Raw genomic sequence first — 20,782 nt, 5'->3', positions numbered from 1 at the left:
GTTTCAGACTTAATAAGTGAGCATCTAATTGCAACTGGCATGAATCGAGATTAATCAAAAGGTTGGAAATACTCTCTAAACATACATTAAGGCATTGAATTTTGATTTATAAACCACTATTATTATTAGAGACCCGCCAAACATTTGCGGTCAAATTAGCATATCTATTGTAAAAGTACTTCTTTCAATACAGGGCTTCTTGAATAATACAAAATAATTCATTCTTATCACAGACACTAAAATCTTTAAGTTTACTTGTCTTAGGCCTAAAATTAGTCAAGTATTTATTAAGCACAGCCTATATTCAATAAGAGATAAGGCCAATTGTTTTCTCTTGAAAAAAGAAGAGTTATGGGGGATCTGATTGAGGTGTTTAAGATTGTAAAAGGAATTGACAGTATTGATGCATCATCTTTTTTATATTTAACAATAAGAATAGTATAATTAGGGGACACAAATATAAATTTTGTCAAAGTAGGAGTCATCTTCAGCAAAGACAGTTTTATTTTTCTAACAGGGTGGTTAGGCTTTGGAATGGGTTGCCTACTGATGTTGTAGAGGCAGTAAATTTAAGTGAGTTTAAGAAAAGTTTGATAAATATATGAATGATAAAGGCTGGCTTTAAAAAGTTTATATATTTTTTAATCATTTTCATTTAGTTTAGAGGATGGAACAACCGAGATGGACCAATAGGTCCCATGTTGTCTCAAAATGCTATGTTACGTTAAGTAAAAGAAAAGGAAAAAAAAACATGTCCAGAGTTTTTAAAATAGAAAGGAAGGAGGAAGTCCTTTTTTAAAAGTGACCTCTTTTAAAGAACGTTTGCGCCATTTTTTCATGATTGTTTCTTGTTTTCAAATGGTCCATGTGAAACAAACGTCTTCTTTGTTTCATTTTTTCATCAAAACCATACAAAATGTATAACTAATAAAGAAAAAGAGCAAAACGAATCAACTGTGTCTATCTCATTATTTTATTCAGATCCGCAGCAAAAGCTAAAAAACGGATAATTAAATCTGGGTCCCTATAGTTTTTTTGACAAGAATTCCTGTCTTTTCCATGAATATTCCATGGCCAGATTATCAAAATTCTTCACCCTTTTTAAAACTGTGTTCAAAATACATTGTTCTCTTATGATCTGTTTAAAAGCTACCTTCACTCAAAATTGAATGACGTTGGGCATGGCACAGCAAATTCTTGACATAGCCTTGCCTATACCCATCATCATGTAGCGTACAATGAGGTTGGTCATGTCACCTCAGCCTGTGCCTTCACTTGGGAATATTAACAAAGAATGAAATGGCACAACACATTCTAGGCCTAGCCTTATCTATAGTAACCTATAGGCGTACATTTCACCATGTAGCCTACAATGTGATGGGTCAGGTATCCGTCATCTCTGTCCAAGAGTGTCTTCACTCCATTGAAAAAAAGACTTAGGTCATGTACCCTGCATATGATGTATACATCAGCTATTCTAGTATGTACTAGTACTTGTCTAATGTTAGTACTAACAGTTAGGCATAACGTAGTTGCCTACTGTGTGAACTCATCTGTGCTGATTGCAGGATGGTTACTGGCAATCGACTCACGCCTCCTCCATCAAGTTCCCCAAGCAGAATCAGAAGACAGCGACTTTCTGTTAGAAGATAAGAACCTACTACTTAAGGGCACTGTGTAGAGATGAGATGTACAAGAACGTGAACATGAGTGTTAAACTGACTGATAGGAAGAGGAACAAAATCTACCGTGTCAGCATACAAATAGATTGGGAAATACAGACCTCAGACAACACAAGGTTAAGATGAAGATGAGGGATCCTGTTAAAGAGAATCTCTACTGGAGACCCTATGTTCGGAGAGACAGATAAAGGAACTGCAAATGTTGGAGCAGACTTTGTATATGAACTAAGAACAGTCTTTGTATATAGTAAAAAAAAAAGATTGTATATATTTTATCTTGAAGAGAGGTTTATGTCATGATATGAAAGACTGTTTGGTTTAAATATTAGTGATTAATTTATATTTCTGAGTGAATACTTTATTATTTTTAAGTTTTGTTATAATGAGTGTTAAAAGCAGACGACTACAGAAGGTTTTGTTAATAACTAATTGGTGTCGAGAATATAGAAAGTGGCCAGACGACTATGTAATAAAGATAAAAATAGCGTGAGACGAGCGGGAAGCAGCAGACATGCATCAATAGACAGATAATAGCAAAATAGAATATAGTTGTGTGAAGTTTACCGCAAAGGTGATAGGCCTAACGTTAGAGTGAAACTAACAGTATAAAAAAAAGATAAGAAGGATAATTTTATTCCGTGAAAGCGTGGTTCTAAAGTAATTGAATCAGCCTGGGTACACTTTGACAAAAGGAACAGAGGATCTTCAGAAGAAAGAAGACCAAACGAATTACGGTAACCTGCGCCACAACTGTAAGAGAATCCCACACAGAATACTAGTACGATAGTAATATAGAGAAGATAGTTCGACTTGTCAACTGAAATTCTAAAGTAATTGAATAGGCCTAAGTGGACTTTTAACAATAAGAAGATAAATATATATAAATAGTGTTTATGATATGCCTGTAATATCTATAGTGTGAAGACCTTGTTGTACATATGTTTAACTTGAAAACAAGTAAAGTGTGTGCTGTTTATTTATCGTTGAATTTATCGCTAACGAGTCACAGCCACCTGCAAGAAGAATCCTAAGTCCAACAACAACGTAGTAAAAGCCATTTATTTTGACAATTGGCAAAAAGAAGAACTTATATATACATATTTTAAAATCTGACACACACATATATATAATATTTTTTTAAGTCTGACAAACTGTCTGATTTTAAACCATTGTAATGACCACGACTTAGACAAAAAGTTTAATATTTTCGAAGTATTTTTAGTGAAAACTGTAAAATATCTTAATCTTGATTGACTTTTGAACATGTAGAAGCTATTGTTTTTAAAAACAGAAATAATTTAAATGTTTTACGTTCGCATCATGTATAATATTAACTCAAGTTTACAGTAATGTAAAGAGTTTATAAGTAATCTATGTACCTTAAAGTGAGAAATAATACCAGTTTAACTAACGATTTATCTTGAAAGCTTAATAAATATAAAATTATATACTCATATTATATTTAATTGAATACTTTTTATTGTAATATATGTCCAAACTTCAGCTTTAAATTTAAAACACTCCTCGAACATCTTGAATTACAGGTGTAATCGTAATAGTTGTACTTGATAAAACGTTTCTTGCAACTGCTGTTGTCTCTCTTCTTGTTTCTTTTCTTGTTCTTGTATTGCTGCCATCAAATCTTCTAAGCTGTAGTTTGATTTGCTGCCTCTCGTTTCCATCTTCTTTTTTTTTTTCTGTCCCACTCTCTGGTCGTTAGTTAATTTTCCGTAAAAATTCTTTCCGAAGAAACTTTACCGATACAAGTCCTTTCTTAAATAAAACTGGTTTATTCTTTCTGAATACAACTTTGCAATACACTTAATTTGCACAGTCACGCTATAACAAACGCTTTAATTCACAACGAACGACTCACGTTCTCGACTCAACAGTACGTCTCTATCTCTGTCTGCAGTTCAATTACATTGAATTGTTACCGGTCTTATATATACAAGAATACCGCATATCCAGTAACCTCTCGAAACTTCAGGAAGGGACGTGAACGTTCGAGAATATGACGTGTTAGTAGAGTCACGTGACCCCCGCTGTCGTAACAATATCTTACAATAAAATGCTTATCAACGCTGATTTCATGTTAAAGAAAAACTGATTCTAAAATAATGATTTTATCATAGTAAAAACTAATTTTCGTAATTGTTATGTAAGCAATTCCTGTATGTAAGTTACTGTTAATTAAAAGAAGTTAATTATTCAGTCCAAATTGTGTTTTTTACCGGGTTTCGATACCCGTGGTGGGTAGAGCACATAGCTTTGTTCTTAACTACAAACAAACAAACCATGGGATGAAACCGAATTGATTATAATTATTGAATAATTATACTGAACTGGGTGTAAAAGAGTCGATGGAACTAATTCAACACAGAGGTTTTCAGTTCTCCAGTTGAACTTTAATTAACATTTGATAGACATTTACAGTGCTGACGAGAGGGGATGGGAAGGGGCAGCTGCCCCGGAGTCTGTTGAGGGGCGTGCAGTGGGATATTCTAAAGCTCACTAGAAAAAGCACACTACTTAATGAGCTAAAATGGCTACTGCTTTTTCACGGATTCATGAAGAAATTTGTCAACTAAATTTATTTTATGAACAATCAGCAAAAGTTAATAAATAGAATGAATGGGAAGCCCGATGATATTACTGACCCCCGGGCCTGGGCTGGCTATCGACGCTCCTGGACATGTATATATTTATCAGCAATATATTTTCCATATTGTTTTATGATTATGTTGAACCCTTACCTTATGTATAGTGTGTATATGTATATACATGTGTTGATTGGTATTGTTTCATTTGCGTAGAATGCTTTGATATATAAATACCGTTGTCTCGTCTACTTTCATTCTGCCCGATGATACCCAAAAAATATGGTCGAAACATCTGGCAAAACATAATTGTTTTACAATAATACACTAATAATTTTACAATTCATCGAAATGACGCACGTGGTACGTCGAAACTATTCGGGGTAATCATTTTCATATTTTTGTAAATTTGTGTTTGTTCTTTGTTACTGAAATATGTACTCAAATACTTGTTAATCTTTACAACATTTGTAGATAGCACAAAGTACATTAATTGATTAATGTTACAGTCGGTGCACACCAACTGTACACATAAACGTGGTAGTACTAGTATTACTAATAGCACTTAGTAATACTAATTAATTGTAGCAACCCTTGTAATACCGGTAGTACTGTGCCAACAAGTCCAGAAGGGCTGATCACGCATTTCACAGGCAGTGAGTGACAAGTTCTATAGATGCGGTGATATCTACCTTTCACTCACCGACGGACTTCTCTTTCATATAAATTAACTTAAAAGAAACTAGCTTTAGCCAAACTAATAAGCCTGTTTGTTGCATCACCAAAATTATGGTAAAACAAATAAGAGCAGCGGCACAGAATACAAATGTGTTGAACAAATTGTCTTTATTTTCCATATAGGCACCACTCGTCTGCTCACCATACCATATCGAATAATAATTAAGATTTAGTTGCTAAGATACGCAATGTTTACACTTACCACTGTTGCAGACGAACTTTGTATCATAACACAAGCCTAGACTTACCAATGTGATTTATAAGCAATTAGGAACAGGTTAGTCTGAAAAAAAAAATAGTTTGAAGGTACAAAATCGAAATGGATTTTGGGTTAGAAGACTATATAAAGGCAAAGTTTGAGAAAAAGTTAAATGTGTAAGCGAACGTTTTGTTAACCGTATAGAAATTATAACTTAACTCTTAGTCTTAGACCGAGTGTCACTATGTATTACTGTTATTGTTAGTTAAGCTTAAGTCAAGGTAATCTAAATTTGTTAGTGTTTTTTAAAAACGTTAAAAATAAAAGCACTGAACGAAAACCTAGTATGACTATAACTTATAAGCTTGACATGTCACTTTGCTGTAATAAGGCTAAAAGTTATTAATTATATGACAATGACATGAATTTTATTTATGTATGGCGTTCAACCTTTTTTAAATACTGTTTTGTTTTAAAGACATAGCCCAGATTTGCATTAATTACAAAATTTCATTTAAATGTGATAAAAAAGATAATAATTTTTTATAAATGAGAAAGTTCCTTGATATAATGTTTGATTTTAAAATAACTGATCAGATTTTCCTTTTGAAAGAAATAAAGAAAAGGTTGAACATTGAGTCTTTATTAACAATGTTTCTAGATGAATATAAGTAGTGAAAAATAAGATAATAACATTAAAAAAGAGTCATTGGATAGCATGTTAAAACCGTTTATAAGTTTGATGTAATACATATACACTGCTTATAAAACAAGAACTTCAGCAACACAGTTGGAGTTGCAGAATTTGCCAAGACCTAATAAAGTTAGTGTGATTTTGTTCTGTAGCAAAGTGTATTTTTAAACACGTACTGAAAAAGAATGACTTCATTATAATCTTTATTTATAATTCTTGTTTGGTAAGATTTCTTTGATATTAGCCTATTATGATGATTTAAGATGTTTATCACTAAAATAAAGTAACTGTTAAGTATATGAGTGGTATTAGTCATTTGTTAAAAAGCTAATATCAATAAGCATTTAAGCATGGTACACAGTTTTCAGTATATTATTGTTATGCTATCCAAATGTGTTGAAATTTGTATATCACAATCATAATTTTGTCATACGTAACTCATTTCGATGTTAGCAACACAGAAAACAGATTATTACAAATACAGTGAATTTTACTAACTGTTTTACTTTTCATTTTCACACATACAAAGTTTTAAAAGAGATTGCAGTGAAGAAATGTTAATTTAAATTTAAGGATAAAAATTTGAGTTGAAAATTTAGTCAGTTAAGCATTTAACAATTTAAATTAAATGTTTCCATTCTTAATATATTTTAAAGCTAAGTATTATCTAAGCTTCAAAAATAATTTATGATTAGCAAAATTGCAAGAAATAAAACTTGTATTAGTAAAACTGATACATATCAAACCGAAGAAATGGCTCAAGTACTGACTTGTATAGGGCACCAAATATTAAATTGGTGAGCAACTTTCACCAGTGATACAGATTTTTATCAGTAGCATCTAGCAAATTTAATTAAATCAATTCAAAACTATATATATGTATATATTAGAGACGGCTGATCTGGGTTTAATAACTTTTGTTTAAAACACAAAACAAGTAACAATGTTTCAACCTCTTTAGGATATTTAATTCAGTTAGTAAGTAATTGCATAAAGGTTGTTGTTTTGAATACATACTAAATGCAGTGTTTTGTTATAAATGAGAAATATTTACAGTTGCTTTTATAAATTACATAGATTGTAGTTTTGTAGTAAAATGTTCTCATGAAATTTGTGATTAAAATTAACTTTGATATTTGTAATTAAAGTTTATACAAGCAATTTCTTCCAACTGGATATTAAATGATATGCTGTTTAAAAGTATAAGCATTTGAATCATACCTTGAAATATGAAGGGTATTAATTGGGCCATTCATCTAACTTAAGATTTAAATGTTGCATTTCATTTTTTATTTTCATAATCAAAAAATGAAGAAACTGTATACAACGAGCAATGTTGGTAGTAACTGGTATTAAAGTAGCCAACGAAATTTTTTGAAGTTTTCACGGTATTAGACTTAATTTTCCAACTGTATAACTCAGATGCAGCATTTGTAATTTAAACTTTGGAATATTTTCCTATTCTCCACTTACAGAAAAAAAAATGCACATTTTCAATTGACATTTATTATAATGTAAACTCATGAAATAATTCAAGAGTTTGTGCTAATTCAAGAATATACTTAGTAGTCAGTTACATGTTTTCCACAACAAGTCAACAACAATACATTTGAAGACTGAATATGCAAAAGGACAGGTGTAATGATTTGTTGAAGCTAAAATAAAAATAAAACACTTTATTTCCGATAAAGCAAAAAGGAAAATTGTTGATCATACTAGTGGAAGGACGATTGCAGAATACTAAAATTATAAAGTAAATTTTATTTAAATAAAAATTAAAAGAAAAAACAAAACACATAATCAGCAGGCTGAAGAATGTAGCAAACAAAGATGCAACTTTCACAGAATGCCTATCAATTCTTTCGAGATTAATCAGTCTGAAAATGACAAAACTTCAATCATAATTGAACTCTGTAGCTAACAAGTTAGGAATATTTGATCATCTAAAAAATTAATAAGAATCTTTGTAATGATATCAATAATGCAGTAGCTAATGATCTTTTAATAATGGGGGAATTTTAATTTTTGATGTATGTTGATTGGAAAGCTTTGATACATAATGATGAATAAGTTAGGTTCTTTTTCATCATATGGTTATGGAACCTATGTGGGAGGATGCTATTTTAGATTTAGTATTGACCCCAATGTAGATATGATCGAGGGGGTGCAAGTAGGGAGCATCTAGGTACAAGTGATTATTGTACAATTATGTTTGAGGTGGTATAACATATAGATATCAAGAACAGTTAGTAATATTTTGACCCCAGTTAAGTTGTGGGAAGACTAATGTTGAGAGAACAAGACATGAATTGATTCTGGTCCATTGGGATACTGAGTTAAATGGATATGCTTAAGTTGTTAAATATTCAAGATAAGCATGTTCCATAGAGGGAAAAAAATGGTGACAGCAAGAAACATTAATTGACCAAGATGTCTAAGTGAAAGTATTAGGAAGAAAATTAAAGATAGGCATCACAAATTTAACAGGTTTAAGTTAACTACTAAGATGGAAAACTTGGAGGATTAGAGAAAATCCAGAGTTGGTTAAAAAAAGGATATTACAAAATTAAAAAAATACGTATGAAAACGATTAGCTGAAAATTTTAAACCTAACAGTAAAAATTTTTTTAAATGCATTAAAGGTAAGCATAAGGTTAAAATGAGAATGGGCTATTGAGGAATGCTGAAGGAAGAGTTGGTTATGTGATGGTTGAGCTGCTAAACTTTTTTTTTTCTTCAGTCTCTGCTAGAGAAGATGTGAACAGTACCAATCCAGATCCTGAGACATTACTTGCGGTAAATATGATAGATGTACATCAGTAGCATAAGTATGCTCCCACAGACCCCACAATTGCAGAGGGACCCAAGGCAAAAGGGGACCCAAAGGCCCTGACAAACTTAAGAACTGTCAACAAGAGGTATGAATGTATAGAGCCCCATTGCTTTTTATGTGTGTGTGTGTGGGGGGGGGGTATCTTTTGTAATTATGCAACTGATCTACATAAATTTACTATTAGCCATAAAACTGTTAAAGAAAAATTTGGAAATTTAAAACTGGTAAAGCTCCTCGGGCCAAGTAATATTTTTCTAGTGATATTAAAAGAGTTAAGGATTACATGAGCAAGCCCTTTCTAAATTTTTTGCAAGTCTATGAGTAGTTGGCAGGTGCTAGAAGACTGGAAGCTTGCTAATGTTACACATATTTTTAAGGAAGATGATAACCATTATCCAGGAAATTATAGCCCAGTTAGACTTACTTCTATAGTGGTAAAAAGTTTGTAATTTGGAGGGATTGATTTTTTAAAAAAAAAGCAAAACCATCTATCAAAGTTTATATTTTTTTTCGACATCCGGCATGATTTCACACATCGAAAATTGTGCTTCATTAATCTTTTGATGTTATTCAAAGATCTCACTGCTTATGTTGGTGCAGGTTTGGTATATGCTGGATTTTCAAAATGCTTTCAACAAATTGTTACACAAAAGACTAATATAGGAAATTAGCTCTGTACGTGTGTGGGATGAGTCAGTTCAATGAATTAAGGTTGGTTAAAGCAAAGGGTTATAATAAATGGAGTTCAGTGAAACTGGATTCAAGTTGCAACTGGGACCCTCAATTATTTTTGATATATATATATTAATGATATTGATAAGGGAATGGTCAACAAGTTGGTAGAGTTTGCTGATGATATTAAAGTTTTGGATGTAATTGGCTATGAAAAGGATGTTGTTTTTTACAAAAGGATTTAGATCATATGGTGAATTGGGCAAGTAAGTAGCAGATAACATTTAATTATGTCAACTGTAAGGTAATGAATGAGAGCTTCCTTAATTTAAACTATAATTACCACCTTCATGGAAATCAACTCAAATACTGTTATGTAAGAAAATAATCTTGATGTTTTTATCTGTGATGTTGGGAGTTCTATTCTGTACTTTATTATGGGTTTGTTTATTGTTTATGCAATTTTTCTTCTGTTGTTAGTTCAGATATATTTTTAATTGGAATTACAGTATGATGTTTCTATTGGTCATATCTGATATAAAGATGAAGGGTTAGAAAATCAGAAAGTATGCAAATGGCATGATGTTCTTTAAATTCAGTATGTAAACTAAGTAGTCACATGACCAATGGCTCTTTGTATATATGCTTGCACAAATTTTGTTTTCATATTCCCAAGGATGTCATGATTTGATGTCAAAACATATAGTATCTGTTTTAAGACTTTTGAGTGGTCTTAGAATAAAGTTTTTAATTGTGTACTAAAATCGTTGGTTGTTTGTGTATTTTAATTATATTTACACAAGTACCTTGAATTTTTAACCTTTTAGTATTAAGGTATGTCGTGTTAAATCTGAAAATATTTCTGTTGAATGTTACAGTCATAGAACACTTCTCTCTCTCTACATGAGAATGATACTACAGAGGATGATATTAGCACATCACCTTGAATGGGTTCAGAGTGTTCCATATTAGAACTTGTAAACATTTTTAAGTTTGGTAGTTATAAAATATATACTATATGACAGTGAGATAAGTGGTTGAATACTACAAGTTAAGGAATATTTATTTTAAATTACAAAATATTCTGCTTCCCAAAATGCAGAATAGGTTAAAACATATATACAAGTTTTGTGTTTAAGGTTAGAGTTGTCAGTTTTATTGCACTGAACAATAAGGGAGTGCCTATCAGTCAGTCATGATCTTCAGTTCTAGTTGAGGTCTTAAAAGTCAGTCTTTGTTTTGTTAAACAAAACAATGAGTACCCAGGTTGTTTTTTTTTTCAATAAAGACATATTTTGAATGACTTTTGTACTTTTAAACATTAATATATGAAATATTGTTTGCTAAGTTAGAGGTTGTTGAAAAATATTTTGAAGTAAGTACTTGTAATCAACAAAGACTGGAATGACTGTTGGTACTAATCAGTCTTGGTTCATAATAAAACAAGAAGAAGTCAAAGAATAATTTCCAATTTTACTTACATGTGTTTGGCATGTTTATTTTTAATCATTTAAAATCAGAGTACCCAAATCAACCAGGGTATAATTATATTGGATATAATATTTATTTATATACATATAAATAAATTCTGACATTGTTTTCTAATGAAAATCACATGTTGTATTCATAAATACACAATAATTATACTGATTTTCATTGAAAATAGTTCATATTTGATGACAAAATACATCTTTGTTCTTCGGACTGAGACCGAAAGACCAACTTTTAGGTACTGAACTGGAATTGAAGACTGAGACCAACTAATAGGCACTCCCGAACATTAACTTTACAGTGAAGAGAAAAAAAAAATTTTAAGAATAGAACTTAGATGCAATTTTAAAGAGATGAAAATGACAAGGCATTAAACATGAACAATTGTATGAACAGGATCTAATTTGTTTCTATGCAAGTCAGTCAGTAACACATGTCACACCATGTTTTTGGACGACCTGCTATGTTTCACGGATCTAAATATTACATTCCTACATTCCCAAGGAATTTTAATTTGCTTGAGGTATTTCATCATTTTAGTTGGCTTTCCCAATCAGGAATGCATGGTCCATCCATATTCCTTTAGTTATGACCAGTGAAGTGAACATATTGCATGGATTAAATACAAAAACAATTCATGAGAGAATGTAATCTTCCTGATAGCTTTCCCTCGGGTGAATGTAATTTTATTTCATTATTTCTATCCCCATGTTTACAGAAATTATTACAAATCTTTGGTAAATTGAGGTTTGGTCATGCACATTCTTTGTAAAACCTACCCACTAATCTTTCCAATTTCATACGTTACATACCTACTAAAAATGCTGGTATTATAACATCTTTCATTTTAATGGAAGTGGTGGGTTTATTTTTTTGTATTATAATTAAATAGGATTAAACAGTTATGTGTGGTCACTCTACAGAATGCTAGTTAAAATATTCAGAATATTAGTGGATTTAATTATTTTTTTATGTTATAATTAGATATAGAATTAAAATGTTGTGTGTTTTTTTATTATTATTAGAAAATATCCAGAATGTGGTGATAAGTACCTTACAAATGCAACAAAGCTTCTAGAGAAAAAGAGAGAAATTTCAGAAGTGGAGGATTTACTGAAACAAAATAAAGAGGTTATTTATATTGTTCTTACTTACAGTGTTATTTCTAAAATAAAGCAGTTGTTCTAATAATTTATAGTAGTTGTTGAGAAGACTTTATTTGTAAAAATACTCCAGATTTTTAGGATGTTTTATTAATAATTTGATAATTATTAAGTAAATATTTTCTTAATAATTCAAAATCAATTGTATTACAGAATATGATTGTTTTTTAAAAAAAAATTAAAGTCTGCTTATCAACTACTGTAGTTTAAAATTAAGCTTGTATTCTGAAAAACAAATTCTAATACTATATAAAATTTTAGAACATGAAGCATGAGAAGTTTTTATTCTGCAAAGAATCTCACATTTTACATTCTGTAATGAAGATATTGATGGTTTAGTGTTTAGTATAGTTTATCTCACACACACGAAACAAAAATCTCAGAGTTCAGTCAGATAAAAAGTATTTGTCAAAAATTAAATAGAATTTCAGGTAGAGGTTAATTGCAATCTGGTCTGTATGTGTGTGTGTCTGTCTGTCTATCTTTCCACACGCATATCTCGAAAACTAATAGACCACTGTACACAAAAGTGTTACACAAGATGGAAAATCAGTATGGGACAGTCCTTCCCAAATTTGGTCTGGATCTGTATTCTGGATCACTTTCAAGCATTTTTTATAACAGGAAGATAAGGCAGTTTGTGGTAAATAACTCTGTAAAGTGGGATCAGATTTGTACCAAATTTCCTGGCACATTAAGGTTGAGACTTCTCATCACACTACAAAAAACAATCTGGATTGTTGATCACTTTGGAATCTGTGAAGGATTTTCTGAGTTTTTGAAGGCGAAAGTTGACATAAACGTATGCAATCTCAGAAACGACCAGTGGGGCGAGAGTATATAATCTCTCTGATTGCTCTTGTTTTTATCCAGGTTTGTATCTTCAAGAAGATACTAAGTTTTATGCCTTAATACAAATGATCAGAATCTAATAGATATTCATTACAGAATCTCCAGATTTAGCTAACTGATCAGATTTGTTAAATTGTAAATGACTTAATTTTTTTTTGTACTTCATCGATTTTAGAATTTTATGACTTATGTCACAGAAATGTATGATAATTATAGGTATTATGCCAGGCTATCATTAGTCATCAGTTTTCTGTGTCAAACTTATATAAGTAACAAATAGTAAAAAAACACGTTAACTACAAAATTATCACAATATTGTTAGAAATCCTTAATAGTGTTTCCGTATAAAAACCCAATATTTCAATTTGACTTTACCAAGAACAGATTATCTATATAATATAATATATATATATATACTTAGCATAAGTAGTCTTATATTTTATTTTGGATATTTCTGAATTTGACAGGAATTTAAAATCAAAGCTAAAGAACTAGGGGAAAAAAAGAATGAGCTGAATGAAAGAGAGAATAAGCTGAAAGATTCGTTTAAAAAGTTTGACAAGTTTCTCCAGGTAAGCAGTTGGAAAATAATTCAATATTTGATTAATATTCAAATTCTGGAATTCTCACATTCATATAATATAGTAAGTAATAGTAATAAGTTTTATGGTGCTATTGAATATGTGCATGTCAAAGTATTGTAACATAAAAGAGCACATATACTATATTATATATTATTTTGGAAGTTATACAGCAGAAAAACGATAAGTGATTAAACTATAGAACAATGCATAACCCCAGAATTCACCAGAACTTTACATAATACATTATTGTATCAAAGAATATTTAAAATATATAAAACAAGCATAGAAGAAAGGATGGTCCTAGCAGAGGCAGGTGTAGAACTTATGAAGGTCCAAAATGTCTTGGTGATAGATGAGGGAGGAAAAACAGTTATAAGAACACTTGAAACAGTTGTCTATGATGGCATTGTGAGGAAGCAATCTAATATTGTATTATTAGTTTCTTTCATATTCAGGCATCTGTTAGCAAACAATCATCCATTACGTTACATACATCACTCATTATATCATATGTACAAATCATATAATATGTTACAATTACGTTAATAATAGTTTTTTTAATTACTACTTACATTATGATCAATCCTCTCTCATCCAAGGCTTAAATCACTAGTATAGATCTAACTATGATGTCATAACTCAACTATAAGTCAGATGCCATTGAACTTAACACTGTACAATATACAATGTGTTTATTGTTGACTTGCTTTCTTCAAAGAGGTATCTAAAGTTTTGTAGATGTCACATCCATGTATACTGAGTTGCAGTGGTGTTTCAAGGTTTTTTATTTGAGGGGTGGGGTGCATACGAGGACAAAGAGTTAATTTTGAGGGGCAGAAAAAATTCACTTTCATGTAGAGAATTTAAAAAATTACATCTCACATGGGAATTTTATAAAGTACCAGTACTCAAGAGATGAACAATTTCTCAAATGGGCGAAAAAGTAATTTTCTTTTGTAGTCCAAAGTCATTAGTTTTATTCTATACTGATAACAATTAAAATAATAATTATTACTACAATAGTTGTTCTTAAGAGCATTTATCTTCATTTTAGAAGCTTAGAAGATGATTTTAACAAAAATGCTTCAATATATTGTGACAATTCTATATGACACTTAAACATAAAAATTCATCTCAAGTTGATCTGTACACGAAAGAGATTCTGTGGTTTCCTGGGATCTGTGCTTTTTTAAACATTATACAAAAGATAATTCACATATATCACAATTAAACTAGAGAAACAAGTTTCAAGTGTTGAGTGGCTGCATCTGTTACATGATGTAGCCTGATACGTGGAATTCTGTTCTACTCTTGTTACTTCTCTCTGTATACATTTAGCTGTTTATTTTAACTTTTAAATTATACATTGCAACTCTGGCATGGGGGTGCATGGTGGCAGACCTCAGTTGGAGAGATGTCTCCCGTTACCGTTTCTAATATTTATGGAGTTTTGAGTCCTTTTTAATTCACCTTACAGAAACCTAAATTAATTTAGGTATGTGAATAATATTATGACATTATGTCTAAGTCATTATTTGATATGATACAGCAGACCAACTATTTAATGATTATATATATGTGTTGAAGATTTCATTTCTTTTTCACCAAAGGTAAAGTACAATACAATATCTTACATTCTCTCACACATATAGTTATTCTCACTCATTTTTGCCCTCTATATGCAAAACTTTTTTCGCATGTCACAAGTCTTGAACTCCCACTTACAACTAACGTGGTTCACTGTGTTTTTGCATGTAAATCATCATGTGACAACTCTCCACCAATAGCAGTGAAACATACCCTCCTAACGCATTTGACTCCCTGTATTCGATTGTACTGAACTATAACTTCTTGTTAGGCAGTTGTTTAGTGCATACATTTTCAACTGTGCTCTTTTCACACATTATTTTCTTGTTTTTTGTGAAGTAGTGCTATAACACATATTATTTTGCTGCATTTGGTTCTCTATAGATTTTTTAGTCACAAAAACTTACCTTTCTTTCTTTTTAAATTATTCACAGCCAACTATGAATTCTGAAGTTTATGTTATGACTTCTGATCTACTTCGAATGTTATTACACAGGCTTTAAGTCAGGTGTTCTCGGCTGAAGATTTTTCACCCATCATTTGTCGGTAGATTGATCTTTATATGAATCGATCATCTTCTCCAAACAGTGTGTTTGGGTTCGTTCTGTATCATCCGATTCTGTTCGTGACAACGAGTATTATGTACAGCCTTTTTGGACATGATTTCTCAGGTGTGTGCCATTTTATTTCTTTTTCCCCAGTTTCATGATCCTGTTGCTTCGTTGTTACATGACACACTGTCATTAGAGTACCTTGTTTTCCCTACTTTCACCTGACATCAGGATACATGCTGAATATTTTGTTTCTCAGTTTAGGGCTGGAGCTAGCATGCATCATCCACCAAAGTCTTCTGATCATTATGCTTTGACTTATCATCAGGCTGACTAACCTTTAATCAATTCCCAGCAGCTGAAGTCACTTTTCCCAATGTGGGGGCTGACCCTAATAATTCTATTCGTTTTTCTCAAGCCCAGTTTTCATGACTATGTCCTACCCTTACAGCCCTCCTATGGTACTTGTATTCCATACACCTACTTTCTGAGTCACACCATCAATCCTCTGAGGGGTTTTTCAGATGATCCCCATTTCCTCATTACCTCCACATTGGTGAAATTGTCTTCCTCTTCCCTATCCCTTCACACATGTTGTTATCTCCTTGGTAGGGATGCTATCTTGTCACAGGTTTGTCTCCCTTCCTCATATCTTCTGGACCTGCAGAGAGCTCCTTTTCTCCATAGGTCTGTCTTTGGCAATATTCCCGAGTCTTGGGAATCATGTGTGGAATCTGTGAGACAAAACTCAACTCTTTCTTCTTTGGTTGCTAGTTTGTCTCACTTTGCTATCATGCCATCTCCCATACCCATTTTCCATCCTGCTCCCTCCCATCCTTTGCCTATTTCTACCACTATGGGTATGACATTTTGTCATATTCTTGATGTTGGGTTTATCATCGCCAGCAGTTTTGGTGACTACCAGGTGGTTTCCAGTCCAATGGTAACACGTTTGGCCAATTTTGTTCACTTATGGCGATAATTCATTCCTGATCCATGGGTGATCCAGGTTTTGTCGAACAGACTTTTTAATCCATATACTTTCCCCTCCTCCATTGTCTCTTGAATTTATATCCTTCCCATTACCTCAGGATCCTGCTTCCAGGTAGCTAGCCAGCCTTTTTTGGGCTTTTACTCCAGGCTTTTTCTCATCTTGTGATTGATCTGTCCCACCTCAACCAGTCTCTTGATCTTCCCGCTTTACCATGGAATCCTTTCTCACACTTTGGTGGGCTTTTTCTCCAGGTTTGTGGATGACCTAGGTGGACGTTTTGAATGCTTATCTACATATTTTGATTTCTCATCCATCACAATGCTAACTTCGGTTTGTCCACTATGGAATTGTGTATCAGTTTTGCACCATGTCTTTCAGGCTTGCTACAGCACCATATGTCTTTGCTTGACATATGCATGCTCAAGGGTTGTGCTTCCATCACTACATAGATGACTGGCTCTTGTTAGCTCACTATGAACTGGAGTCTTATCAACATACTCGTTTGCTATTGACAGAAGCAGCTCATGTTGATTAGATTCTAAAGTTGGAGAAGTCTTTCCTGATGCCTACCCAATATCTTGTCCACTTAGGTGTGTTTCTCAACACATACCTCAGTCATCTTCTCCACTTCATCTCTATTCAGTGGAGCTTTCAGTTCTCCATGCCCTCTCTTTCTGCATGCAAGGTTCTATCACTTTTGGGAACTTGGGCTTCTATGGAAGCCCTTATCCCCGTGGGTCACATACACATGCATTCTCTTCAATGGATTTTGTGCACTTAATGGAATCTTGCTCGGGATCTCTTGGAATTCCAATTAGCATTCCTCCTTCCCTTACGATTTCCATTGGTGGTTGAAAAAAGACAATATGATGATGGGGTACTGCTTTCTCCTCTTCATCCAGATTTACATCTGTTCACAGGTGCTTCTCCCTATGATTGGGAGGCATGGGTCAATCAGTGGGTGACTTCCGGTCAATGGTCTCAGAGCAGAATGTCATACCATATCAACATTTTGGAGCTTCTGGCAGAATGACATGCTTTGGTTCATTTTCATCCTGTTGAACAGAACAAACTTGTCATGATCAACACAGACAATTCCACAGTTGTCGACTATATCAATCACTATTGTGGCACTCTTTACCATTCTCTTTGTGGTCAAACACAAGAACTGCTTTATTGGGCCCACATACAATGGATACATCCAATTACATGTCATATTCTAGGTGCTTTCAACCTCATGACTGATTGTCTTTCCTGACCTGATCAATTTTATCCAACAGAATAGTCCCTTGACCCTCAGGTTGGCTCTGCAATCAGTGGGGCACTCCTCATCTGGATGTTTTTGCCACTTTTTTCAACAACACAAGTTACCTCTTTTTTGGTCTCTGGTTCCTCAGGCTCTGGCAGTGGATGTTTTCAGTCAGGACTGGACCAGTCAGTACCTTTATGTCTATGCTCCTATCCATCTCCTTCCCAGGGTGATTGTGGTCATCCATTCCACTCTGTGTCAGGTCCTTCTGTTAGTTTGCTACTGGCCAGTGCAATCTTGGTTTCCTGATCTCCTTCAATTCCAAACTACTCTTATTAGCTCTTCCTCTCAACCCATCCCTCCTCAATCAACCTTGGTCCCCGGTACTTCATCTTGCCCTTCACACCCTCGAACTTCATTCATGCCTGGCATTTGTCTGGTCCCATGCAAGGAGATCCAGTTTGTCAGAGTGTGTTGCTTCCATTTTAACATGGACCATTCGTCCTCTCTCCCTTGTAGTCTATCAATGTAAGTATTTTGCTGTTGGTCTTTAAGTCGAAGATGTTCCCTTTCTCGACCTATTATTCCTCATTTACCTCATTTCTAGTTACTGTATGGTGTTTTCCTCTCCCATTGTCTTGTATTGCATTCTTTCTGGATTTGACGACCTCCTCGTTGGGTGGTTCTTCCCAATTGGAATGTTAATTTTGTACTTCACTCCCTTACACTCCCTCCTTTTGAAATTTTATCTTTATATTCCCTGTCTCACCTGTTCCTTAAGACTTATTTCCTACTCCTTTTAACCTGTTGATGTCGTCAGTCTGATATATTTGCCATTGGCATTTCATGTACTCTGTTCCATTCCACATATGTTCTCCTTTATCTGGATCAGTATTTTCTACCCTAAAATTCGACAACTCTTAAGGGACATTCTTCCTTCTTGCCAGTTGCTCTTCCCTCCGTTTCCTACCTTTATTTCTGGTCTTATCCAGACAGGCTTCTATGTTCCCTTCATACTTTTCATTGCTACATTTCTCACATGGCCTCCTTCCATGGTTCCTGTTCCCACCTTTTCATTCCCTGGCAACTTTTCTATGTATGTGACGTTTCTCCTTCTACCCTTAGAGCTTGGATTCATCAACTTATTAGACTGGTGTATTCCTCTCTGTTTCATTCATTCCACAATCTGTTCCAGGTGTTGTAGCATCAGATCAGACACCAGCCTTTTCCTTGGCATCTCACCTCCATCATCCATTGGAGGAAATTCTTCAGTCAGGCATGTGGACTACACCTCATACATTGATCTCCCACTACTTGCTTCAGGATGTCGTTTCTTCCTCATTGGAGTATTTCCTTGTGCCTGTCGCCATTCTCCAAACATTGGTGCAGCTGTGACTTGGTAGGTTATCTTTTCTATATCTTATTTTTCCTTGAATCCTACTCAGTGGTGAGCATTGCCTGTCCAGGTATACTACCTATCTCTCAAATTCTGCACTGTATAACCATCAAAAAGCCATACCGGGGTACATTGTCTCCTGTCTACTAACTCTGTCAAGGGTTGATGTTGTGAGGTCCTGAACTGGATACCTGCACTCCTACCTCTGTGCATTCCTATTCAGGGTTAATGTTGCATGGGTTACTCCTGGCTACTCCTGTCACTCCAACTCTAAAGGGGTTGGGCCCTAGTGATGAACCATATTGAACAGGGTAGCTTGGTGAGGGTTCTATGGGATGTCCCACCAAAGTTGTCTTCGGGCAGTAGCTGATACCCAAAATCTCGATGTATACCCATGGCCAATAATGCACACTGTTCAGATGAGGTGTTCCACAAGATTGCTAGTAGGTTTCCACTTCATTAATATACTCATTCTGGACTGTACCAACCCATGGACTTACATGGGTAAAGCAGAAAAGGATAGCTGTCCATCCCTTCAATTGAATAAATCAATGGCAGTCTGCTTTTCAAAATAAGGATTTTATGGTCACCCATTGCACTGTCTCTGGTGTCAGCATTCCTCCAGAGTCTCCAACACATTTTGTCCCCCTTGTTCTGCTAGTGGAGTATGAGAGTCCTGGCCACTTTCCAGTTGCGAGCTGCTGGGGTGGTGGACCATGGAGGAGTTCTTCTGAATGTGATCTTTTCACTTCAGTAGAGAGTAGGGAGGTGGTGTTCTGCCAGTGTGTATGGCATTTAATCCTGATATCATGCACTCCACCTCTGTGTGGTGGGTCCCAAAGGTTGATGTTGCACCCAATTACTGTGTGGTTCTATCCAGAGGGTGAGATTGCATATATTTTATAGAGGTGATCCACTTGAGCACAGTGGGACCCAATGGATGGTGTTGTAGTCCAGCTTCTGTGTGGTCTTATCTGGGAGATGATATTGCACATATTTCACAAATATGCTCCACCTCTGTGCTGTGGATCCCGGAGGCTGATGCTGCACCCAGCTTCTGTGCAATTTAATCCAGAAGATGAAGTTAAATATCTTTTACTGTGGCAATCCACTTCTGTGCAGTGGGACCTAGAGGTTGATGTTGTGCTCCATCTTCTGTGTGGTCCTATCCAGAGGATGATGCTGCTTTCGAGTAGATACATTACATTGCATTTCCCCCCCTTCGATTGGGATCCCTCATCCCACCATCACTTAGATATCATTTCCAAATGAGTGGTTTGGATTGGAGCTGGACCAATCATTATAAATCCTCACACATGTGGTGGTCATGCTTCCTTATCCTATCTCATTCTAGTATACACCTGGAAAAAAGTTAAGCACCCCCAAATATTTTTCAGGATTGCTTATTGAAAATAAGGTTTAATTTTCATGATGTTGAGCAATGTTCATAATTTCAAACATAATTAAAAGGATGTGAGCGTTCAGGTGTGACATTTG

The 20,782-nt window shown here is 34.0% G+C and overlaps 1 protein-coding gene across 3 annotated transcripts in view; it reads left to right on the top strand.

The window, feature by feature from the left end:
• Positions 1–4,580: 4,580 nt before the first annotated feature.
• Positions 4,581–20,782, top strand: part of LOC106469756 (coiled-coil domain-containing protein 42 homolog) — a 23,431-nt gene continuing 7,229 nt past the window's right edge. The window contains exons 1-3 of one of the 3 annotated variants that reach the window (XM_022398314.1): positions 4,581–4,665; positions 11,935–12,040; positions 13,392–13,496. In XM_022398314.1, the coding sequence (XP_022254022.1) occupies positions 4,634–4,665; positions 11,935–12,040; positions 13,392–13,496 (243 nt within the window). In that variant the 5' untranslated portion in view covers positions 4,581–4,633. Of the gene's footprint in view, positions 4,666–5,071; positions 5,396–11,934; positions 12,041–13,391; positions 13,497–20,782 lie in introns of those variants that run through there. The other 2 variants (XM_022398315.1, XM_022398313.1) reach the window with 2 other exon arrangements.

Source organism: Limulus polyphemus, unplaced genomic scaffold, assembly GCF_000517525.1.
Source record: "Limulus polyphemus unplaced genomic scaffold, Limulus_polyphemus-2.1.2 Scaffold3644, whole genome shotgun sequence".
Taxonomy (NCBI): Eukaryota; Metazoa; Arthropoda; class Merostomata; order Xiphosura; family Limulidae; genus Limulus; species Limulus polyphemus.
Note: the sequence above shows the minus strand (reverse complement) of the source record. Positions and strands in the feature narration are given on the sequence as shown.